A 10,245-nucleotide genomic window follows, 5' to 3' on the forward strand; every position below is an offset into this window, starting at 1 on the left:
AGGGTGGGAGGGGATTTATTTTGTAATTAACTGTATATTGTAGCAGGCCAGGGTTTGGATCCGATCCCCAGTTATGACTGGCAGCTTGTCTGGTGTTGCAATCCCGGTGCCTTGCTGTTCTCTGGCCTCGGGCGGCCGCCCAGAGCTCAGAGCAGAGGCTGGGCAGGACGCAGAGCGTGGAGCTGTAGGAAGAGAACAGCCAGGACCGGCCTCCCCTGGGCTCCCTGCCCTCCAGCAGCGACCCTCCTGGGCACTGCCCAACCCCTGCCTCTGCCCCCAGGCTGTTTCTGTGGCTGGCTTTTCCCCATCCACTGTCTCGCCCACGGGGCCCCTGCAGCGCTAGCAGTCCTGTCCAGGCTGGGCTTCCCCGAGCTGGCAGTCACCCCCCTGGGAGGGTGACGATCAGGCACTGCTGGGGAGTGCTGCCCGCTGCCATGCTGCTTCCCCTTTGGGGAAGTTTCCTCCTGGGGTCTGGAGGGGGGAAAGCTCAGGGAGGGACTGACGGAGCCTTAGTGTAGGGAGCCCAACGCAGCCCTGGTCTGAGCCAGGCTTGGTGAACTCCCACCCCCGGGAATGCCAAAAACAGCACTGTGCCAAAGCCACCCCATCCTCCCAGAGGGAGGTGAAACCCCCGAGGCTGCTGTCCCGAGCGCCGTGGTCCACCTCGACCCCCACAACTACTGAAGCCGTGGGTCAGACGAGGCGGGGTCCGGGCGCTGCAGTGGGGACAGCACCACGGCCTGTGCAGCTGCTGGCGGACCAGCGCTCCTGGGGCTGGGGCTATGGCCCGAGCGCTGGCCGGAGGATGCTCCGGCAGGCAGTGCGGAAGCCCCTACCTCCCTCACTCCTCCTGCCTCTTGTGGCCGGTGGCTTTGCTGCCCTGAGTGACAATGTGAAAGAGGTGGTGCCCTGTGCGTGTCCCGTAGTCCCCGCAGTGCCCCCAGGACCTTGCGCTGGCCCCGTGCCCCTTCCCCGCCTGTCGTCACCTGTGCTCGGTGTGGCTGTAGCAGCCAAACCCACGTTTGGCACTGCTGTGGGGTGGGCACCTGTGCTGGCACCATGGAGTGTTGGGAGCCCCTCCGTTGGTGACACCTCCCCAGAGCCATAGGGTGGGTGCAGGGACCCGGGTCCCCCTCCACCCCCTGGCAGTGCCCCCGGTACTGACTGGTGTCTTTGCCAGGAGTGACCCACTGTGGGGTGGATGGGTGCTGTGGGGCTGGCAGCACCCCGTCCCCCTCCCTGCTGCCAGGGTGGGGAGGACTGGCGTTATCGGCCCCCGGCTTGTGCTCATGCCGTGGGGCTGCTGTCACGGATCTGGCGCTTGCTGGCGGGCGTGCCGGGCGAGGCGCCCTATCTGCATGTGCGTGTGCATGCCTGCGTCCCCGCCACCGTCACTGCTGTATGATAATAAAGCCTTGTCACCACGTGCCTTGGCTCTCGTCTTGTGCCTCCTGCACCCATCTCCCCTGCCGCGGCATGCCCGGGCCCGACACACCGTGGCCGGGGGGTGCTGGCCCCAGGGCGGGCAGCTGTTCCCTCTGGGATGGGGGAACAAGGGGTACATGGAAGTGAGGTCCCAGCTCACGCTGCTCCTGGGAGCTTGTGGCCTCCCCGTGGTCACCGTGTCCCCATGGGCTCCTTGCCGCATCCCTGAGCGGCTCCTGGCCAGCCCTGGGTGTGGGTAGAGCCTTGTCCTGCTCCCACACGGGCGAATATGGAGGCAGGAGCCACTGAGGGCGGCTGGTGAGCTCCAGCTGCATCCCCCTCCTTAACCCAGGGAGCTGAGCACTTCAGGGGCACCCCAACTAGTGGCACCCCAGGGTTCGGAGCAGGGTTGACATGTCAGGCTGGTGGCAGCAGCTCATGGTACTGCCGTCTCGCCCTGCTCTGCTGCCGGCTGCGCGCAGCCCGAGCCCTTGCCCTGCCACCGGAGAGCCCCGTCCCAGCCCCGCACACCCTTTCCTGCGTGGGGGGACAGCAGGGTGGCTCTGGGGGTACCTGTCCTCCTGCGAGCGGGAGCAGCGACAGCCAGCAATGGGGCTCGCATGGGGGCACTCCCTGGGGCAAAGGCGGTTCCCTTGTGCCTTCAGGGCCTTCCGTGTGTCCCCCAGGCTGGGCCGGGGCACGGGCAGGAGAAAGGGCCCCGTCCCGCTCACCCTGCAGCAGGGTGGCCCTGCAGATACGCCGGGTGGGGACAGCTTGGCAGCCCCCAGCAGCTCCTTATCTGCAGGCAGGCACGCTGCCCTGGAGCAGCACAGCTGGCGGGAGTGCTGCACCCCCCGGGGGTCCCTGCAGCACCCGGGGGTCTCCACACCAGCTTCGTGGTGCCAACCTGGGGGACACCCGGGCCCCCCTCTGCCCTGTGGGGTGCAGGGCCACAGGGCAGGGCTGCCCTCGGGCGCTGTGGGTGCTGAGCAGGCAGCAGGGCTGGCCGGCACCAGCTGAGATGGGGATAATCCCATGGGGCTCACCAGGGACTGGCAGGGCTTGGGGGACTCTTGGGGACACTTTGCCTGTGTCCCTGCTCTAGGCGCTGGGGTGCCTGTGCCACAGTTTGGGGAGAACCACAGGCTCCCCAGGACACCTCTGGGTCACAGCAGAGGCCAAAGACAGGAGGGGACAGTCCCTTGCAGCCCCCAAGTCCCACCATCCTCATGCCTGGGGACAGGCTGGTGCCAGGGCTTGACCCTGTGCCACCTCCTGCCAGGGTCTGGCCAGGCTGGGGAGAGTGTGGGTGATGCTGCCCCTGTTCCTGTCACCCAGAGGTGACAGCGGGCCTGGGGACACCTCGCATGGCAGGGCAGGGTTCCCGATAGCCGGACACTGCTGCTTATCGCGGCTGCCGTGCAGACGGTCCTGGCGGGGAATTATCACCTCCCTGCAGGCGACTTCCAGGAACGCCGGTGTGTCCTGGCGCAAACAACCGGGCGCAATGGCACGGCGCTTGCTGCGGGCTGTGGCCCTGTGGGGACAGACAGGGCTGGGGACACGCATGGCTGGGGGACATGTATGACCAGGGACATGCACAGGCAGGTGACACCCCTGGCCAGGGGGATGCAGCCATGGGGGGACACACGTGGCTAGGGGACAAGTATGACCAGTTTCAAGTACAGTGGACAACAGCCCTCGTGGGGACACAGATGGCCAGGGGGGCATGTCCTTTGGGGACACACATCTGGGGGATCCATCCCTCAGGGCACACATCCCCCTGGGGGGGGCACACGCAGACAGGGGACATGTCTGCAGGCTGGGGGACACCTCTTTTTTGGGGGGACATGCTGACTAGGGGACATGTCCCTCAGGGAGCACATATGGCCAGGGGACACAGCACTTTGGAGGCCACCCACCCCAGGGGGACACAGGCTCCCTACATCCACATGCGTCTGCCTTATCCGGGACCCCTGCACCCAAATGTGTCCCCCCCACCCCCCCAGGCCCCGCCTCCATGGGGCTGCCATGTCCAAAGCCCCTGTCCAGTGACCACAGGGGCCAAGGCAGGAGGATGGGGGACTTGCGGGTAGCCCCCCGCAAACCTCATGTCCCTAAGGCCCCCATGGGCTATGCCAGGCTGGGGGGAGCTGCTTGGGGTTGTGCCCCCGGGCATGAAGGGGTTAAGGGGCCCCGTCCAGCTGTGCAGTGCAGATGTGAGATATGCAGATGAGGCAGAGCAGGTTTTATAAGGCGAGTGCAGAGCCAGCACCCCACAAAGCCCCCAGTGCCACCCCCCAGGTAGGTGCCACCTCCTGGGGAGCTGCTGTCCTGCTCTGGGGAGGTGGGACTTGGGGGAACAAAGGTGGGGTAGGGGGGATGCCGGAGGGGGGAAGCCATCGAGAGCCTCCATCCTGCTCCGGGGTGGTGGGATTGGGTGGCTTAAAGAGGGGGTAGGAGGGTTGCTGGGGTGCTGAGGCCATTGGAAGGCTCCATCCTGCGCCAGGGCAGCAGGATCTGGGGGGATAGGGATGGGGTAGGGGGGTGCTGGGATGGGGGGGCCATTGGGAGCCTCTGTCCCACCGTGGGGCGGTGGGACCAAGGGGGACAGGGGTGGGTCGGGGGGCACGCGGTGGTCCCAGTGCTGTGCTCCCTAACGCCGCTCTCCTCCCGCGCAGGCGCTGCTCTCCGGCCGCCCCGCGGCACGCTGCCCGCCGCCTCGGGCAGGATATCATCGTATACTGTAAGTTCGCTATGAGACACTACAGTATAGATGATGTACTCCCCCGGGCTGCGCCCGCCGACGGGCCCAGAGCCGGGCTGCGACGTGGGACCACAACGTGGGGCACAGAGGGATGGGGCACGCGGGGCTGGGGTGCGGGCCGTGGGACTGGGGCGCTGGCTCGAGGGGCGCATGGGGTGGGGAGGTTGCGGGGACGGGGGCACCCCCAGGCGCGGGCAGCTCCGGGTGCAGCCGAGGACCCGCGGCTGGCGGGGAAACCGTTACCATTACTGAGTTTAGTAATGGTAACGGTTCTGCCGACGGTCGGGCGCGCGGCGTGGAACGGCACGGACCGGCACGGCACGGCACGGATGCACAGCGATGAAGCGCGGGGAGCAGGCATGGGGCAATAAAGGGGGTTACGGCACCGCGGCTCCGTCTCTCCTCTATCGCGTCACCGGGGGTTCCAGGCCCAGTGGTGGGGCTGGGTGACTGGAGCGTACTGGGGTGCTGGGGGGCTCAAGGGGTGTACTGGGGTGGCAGGGCGGGACAAGGAACTTCGGGGTGCATTTGGGTGTAGGGGGGCACGGGGGTACCTTGGGGTGCAGTGCAGGGGGCACGAGGGTGCAGGAGGTGCACTGGGGTGCAGGGGCACTGGAGTGCACTGGGGGTAGTGCAGGGGGAGCGCTGGGATGCGCAAAGTTGCATTGAAGAGGGGAACTGGGAGCACTGGGGCTCACTGGGGAGCACGGAGGAATACTCAAATGCACGGGGTGTGTTGCGGGGGGCACTGGGTGTCCTGGAGTGCCCTGGGAGGACTGGGACATGTTGGGTTGTGTTGCAGGAGGCACTGGGACACACTGGGCACACTGGGATGTGTTGCAGGGGGGCACTGGGAGCACTGCGCTGTGTGGTGGGGACTCTGTGGGCTGTGTGGCAGAGGGCATTGGGAGCACTGGGCTGTGTGGTGGGGGCAGTGGGAGCACAGCAAGCACCGGGAGCACTGGGCTGTGCGGCAGGGGGCACCGGGGGCGCTGGGAGCACTGGGAGCACTGGGAGCGCTGGGCTGTGTGGTGGGGGCACTGGGAGCACGGCGAGCACCGGGAGCACTGGCAGCATTGGGAGCACTGGCAGCATTGGGAGCAGTGGGCTGTGTGACACGGTGCCACCGCCCTGCGCCGCATGGCGGTGCCGGCAGGGGGCGCTCCCGCATACCCGTGCCTCGTCCCGCCCTCTTCCCACCCCTGCCCCTCCCACTCCAGCCCGCTCCGCCCGTTTCCTCCCCACAGCCCTCTGCGGCGACGAGGGGCGCGCTGGGTCCGCCCGCCTCCTCTCTATGCTCCCCTGCTTTGCGCCAATGAGGGCTGGCGCCGCTCGCGCTCCCACCTTGCCCCACGGCGGGGCAAGATGGCGGCGGCTGCTGCCGTGGCGGCAGCGTGGGTCGTGCGCTGGGCCGCGAGGGCCGCCGCGGCGGGGCCGCTCCTGCTGGGCCCAGGTGGGGTAGCCGGGGTCGGGGCCTTGCTCCGTGGGCGGCCGGGGGGCGTGAGGCGGCAGGGCGGGGGGCGCGAGGCCGGGTCGAGCCGAGGTCGATGCTCTAGAACTATCCCAGAGGCCTTGGGTGAGGGCTGAGCGCTGCCCGGGCGCTACAGGATGGGGAGAAAGGGGACGACGGGATCTTGGGTTGTTTTCAGTATATACAGTGTTTGCTGCTGCTCTCTTTCCAGCCCGTCTCCTGGAGAGCTGCACCCCGCGAGCCGCCGTGCTCCCTGCCCGCTGGAGCGGGAGCAGCACCGCGCTGGGCAGCATCCTGGGCATCCCTGCCGAGAAGCCGGCTGGCGCCCTGGGCCAGCACCCACCGCCTGTTGCCACCAGCAAAGGTGAGTGGCACCAGCTGCCACCCAGGTCCCAGTGCTGGGACAGACGATCCTGACCCACTGCAGGTTTTAGCAACGTTCAAGCTTCTTCTTTCCCCTGGCAGAGGAACAAGACCGCCTGTTACGGGATCAGCCTGACCAGCCCCAGAACCCCAAGGTTTTAAGAATTGCCATCATCGGAGCACCGAACGCGGGGAAGTCCACACTCTCTAATCAGCTTTTGGGTAGAAAGGTAAAGCTAGGGTGGAGCAACAAGTTCAGGCTACGAAATCACTTATTTGGAATATTCTGGCTGTTTAATGTGTTTAATTTCTTACAGGTTTTCCCCGTTTCTAAGAAAGTGCACACAACCCGACGCAAAGCCTGGGGTGTTGTCACCTATGAGGACACACAACTGGTAAGGTTCCAGACCTGCTCCTGCCTGGGGCAGCAGGGATTGTTAGCCAGAAAGCGGAGGGTTTTCCCATTTGTATCCCACGGGGTCACTTCTAATTGCGCAAATACAAGCTTTAGCTTGGCCACTAACTACAGGCAAACTTACAAGTTCTGTCTTTTCTCTTTCCAGATCATTCTGGACACACCTGGCCTCACTAGTCCCTTTAAAGCCAAAAGGTATCACTGCTGTTGTGGGGAGAGCGGGGGAGGTTTGATAAAAGCGGAGAGCGATTTCCACTGTGCAAAGTTTGCAAAATAGGAGTGACAGGAAGGTGTATAGTTTTAGCCTTATTTTGGTCGCTGATGTTTTTATTGTTGCAATTTCAGCAGCACACAGAGTCTGTGGCATCCCTTGAGCCCTGCACACATGCATGTAATGAGGGATGTCATAGCCCATAAGGCAGCTTTGTGTGTCAGCTGGGATGATGGAAAACACTGATTTTTTCCCTCCCTTTGAGGGGAAGGAAGACGGTTGTGATCAAGTGTGTTTGGCTTACTCACTTGCATTTGTCTTTCAGACATAAATTGGATGAAGCCATGCTGACGGACCCATGGGACAGCATGAAACGTGCAGATTTAGGTGGGTGTTCAACTCCTCTTGGATCAAGCCAAACCTTTTATCTGCCACGGAAATTTACAGCACTGTAGCTGTGGTATCTGAATGTTTACTGGGCAACAAAGGCAGCCCTGGGAGTGGGAACTAGAAGGGAGGAGGGAAGGGCAGTGAAAAGATTTGAAATCTTGAGCTGAGGAGGGGATAAGAATTGCCTGGTGCTGAGGGGAGGCAGCTAGAGTTAATAATTGGGGTTGGATGTTGAGTTTTAGCATGTATGAAGTCATTAGGATGACAGGTGTAAACTACATGTATTGTTTTGTCAATTAAAATGCTACTTTTCGGTTCCATCCACCTTCTGTCATGTAGAAGAGAGAAGTAGCAGCAAGAGGGAAGTGACCATAGACTCTAGAGAAGCTGAAAATGAACATTTTGGAAAATGCAGGTTCATCATATTTCCTTCCTCCTTTTCTGGCAGTTCTGGTTTTGGTGGACGTGTCAGATCACTGGACACGAAACTGTCTGAGCAAGGAGGTGTTGAAGTGTCTTTCTCGGTTTCCCCAGATCCCCAGTGTCCTGGTTCTGAACAAGGTAAATGAGGAGCTTGTTCTTTCTGCCTTCCATGGTATGTTACACCAGTGCCTTCAAATAGTGCCCTGAGTTCGAATGTGTTAAAAGACACTGGTTTCCCCATCTACTCCAGAATATTTAAGTGTATATGTATGTATGCATGTTGCATCCTCACACATCCCTGAAGATGTGCAGAGTGGGGTTTAAATCAGGCTGGGAACAGGAGCTGGCACCACAGTGGGGTTCGCCAGTGAGGATCTCAGCAGAGCTGACAGAGTAGGTGTTGCTGTCAAGTTGACGGTGTTTGGACAGACTGTACTGGAACTACTGACATGCTGTGGTTTGGCCTCCGGTTGGAAAACTGTCTGATTCTGTTGTAGAAGCCTTGACTTGCAGCAGCTGCCGCCCCTGGGTGGTTTCTTCTGTCTCCTTTGGATCTAGGGCCCAGCTGCCAGTCTCATTTAGGACAAATTCCTGACACTTCTCTCTCATGTTAGGTGGATCTGCTAAGGAAGAAATTCATCCTGCTGGAACTAGTAACTGAGCTAACAGAGGGAATTGTAAATGGAAAGAAACTGGAAGTGAGATCTGCATTTAAACATAATTCCAATTCTTCAGCAAAGTTTCCCGTTCAAATCACTCAGGCTTCACCCAAAAATAGGGCCCATGAGTCTCACTGTCTGCAGGAAACAGATCAAGGCCAAGAAGGCTCTAGCTTGGACAACAGCAGTGATACCAGGGCTTCCAAGTCCAGTCTTGTCACAGAAGAAGCACAAGGGCCAAAGCGCTATGAACCGAGAGATCTCAAAAATATGAAGGGCTGGCCATGCTTCCAGGAGATCTTCATGCTGGCAGCTCTGCACGGGGAGGAGGTGGATACGCTCAAGGTAACTGCAGTCTGAATTTCTTTTACACTTCGAGACTGGTGTGCTCTTACCCTTGTGGGACCCCAATACTTCATAGTGAGCCTCCCTCCTGTGAGAAAGTAGCAGAGCTGCTGTTCTTGGCCTGGGGCATTGGAGGGAAGTGTTACCTGTCAACATGGAGTACATCCATAGTGTATCTCCAGGGTTTTCTGTACAGAACTCTTATTTGGCGCTCTCCAAACAGCAGCCTGTTCATAATGATGAAGCCACCCAATGCATTATCTTCCAGCTTCGAGGGTATGAGCTTTTGTAACTCGTACAAATGGCTTTAGGGCGGTGTGACCCTTTGGCAGGGTTTGGGTTTCAGAAGCTTCCCTTTCTCCTTTCCCTGCCAAAGATACTACTGCCCTGATGCCTGACTAGCAGTGGCATCCTCGTAGTGAGTCGCTCCAAGATGAGTGCAGAGGTTGGTGGTACGTGACAGCTGATGGGTGTGATGTGTGTTTTGTGCTGACAGCGGTACCTCCTGATGCAAGCCAAGCCAGGCCCTTGGGAGTTTCACAGTGGGGTCTTGACTGGCCAGTCACCTCAAGAGATCTGTGATAATATCATCAGGGAGAAGATATTGGAGTACCTACCACTGGAAGTGCCCTACGGTGTGATTCAGGTGGGAAGCATGCGCAAGCAGATGCAAGCTATTTTATTGGAAATATCAGACTATGTGATGAGAATTCCTTCGTTTGAATTAGAAAAATCTGCCAGACTCTTTAGAGGCCCCATGGGCTGGCGCGTTGGGTGTTATGAGACCCTTTACGTGCTTTTGAGGGGGGGCCACGCTTGCATGCTCATGTCAGGGAGCTGAGCTGTCGTTTCTGAGGGAGTGGCGTTTGCGGTTCCCGAAGCGCTTTGCAGAATTGCTGAGTGTGCACTTGCTGTTGCAGGTGACAGAGATGTGGGAGGAAGGACCGAGCGGGGAGCTCCTCATCATGCAGAGCCTCTTGGTCCCTAGGAAGTCTCATATGGTGAGTAACAGAAGAGAGATGGGGTGCTGAGGAGTGTGAAAGGAGGTTTGCTAGGTCCAGCCATGTGCATCCTTGCTGTGATCCCCTCTCCCTCAGCCATGGGGTCTCTTGGGAAGAGCCAGGTGCCTGACACAGTCACAGGCTGTTCAGTCACACATCTTTCTGAGATTGCCCATGGTTTGATCTTGGGATTTCTCTAACTGCTATGTCCCCTTTAATTGCTGCACTGTTGTTTTCTTGGGTGATTCCTCCCCGCAGTTAAGCAATGATGATCTTCTCTCTGGGTTTTAATACAGATGATGTTGATTGGAAGTGGAGGTAAGGTTATCAGCAGGATTGCTCAGGAGGCTGGCCAGGACCTGATGAACATTTTCCTGTGTGATATCCGCTTGAAGCTCAAGGTGGATATGAAGAGTTGAGCTCGTTGCTTATGTTTTAACTGCCCTTGAGCTCTCTGGTCATGTGGAGAAACTGGTCCTGCTTTCCCCTGAGGGTATCTTGCCACCTTTGTTCAATCCAGAAACAGAGGATGAAGGAATCAATATAGCAGGCTGAAGTAGAATATATTATTCTTTGGGGGAATGGCACAAACTGAAATAAAATCGTCATACCTTCTACGGCACCTTATCTTGTAGAAGCTGGGGACAGACATCAGAGAACCAACTGCACGTGCAACTCTAGTACTGGGTTTACAGAGCTGTCATCCACTTTTGGGCTGTATCCTTGCTGTCCAGTGTTTGTGCCTGGAAGTTCAGGAGCATCTCCTGTCTTTTAG

The 10,245-nt window shown here is 59.7% G+C and overlaps 1 protein-coding gene across 1 annotated transcript; it reads left to right on the forward strand.

Moving 5' to 3' along the window:
- Positions 1–5,557: 5,557 nt before the first annotated feature.
- Positions 5,558–9,889, forward strand: ERAL1 (Era like 12S mitochondrial rRNA chaperone 1; the record flags this gene model as incomplete). The annotated part of the gene is made up of 11 exons (XM_082008587.1): positions 5,558–5,645; positions 5,875–6,027; positions 6,129–6,256; positions 6,344–6,421; positions 6,590–6,636; positions 6,978–7,039; positions 7,491–7,603; positions 8,080–8,469; positions 8,966–9,115; positions 9,390–9,470; positions 9,767–9,889. The coding sequence occupies 11 exons, from the start codon at positions 5,558–5,560 to the stop codon at positions 9,887–9,889; spliced, it is 1,413 nt and encodes a 470-aa protein (XP_081864713.1).
- Between the last annotated feature and the right edge of the window lie 356 nt (positions 9,890–10,245).

This window comes from Phaethon aethereus, assembly GCF_964289735.1.
Source record: "Phaethon aethereus genome assembly, chromosome: 19".
NCBI lineage: Eukaryota > Metazoa > Chordata > Aves > Phaethontiformes > Phaethontidae > Phaethon > Phaethon aethereus.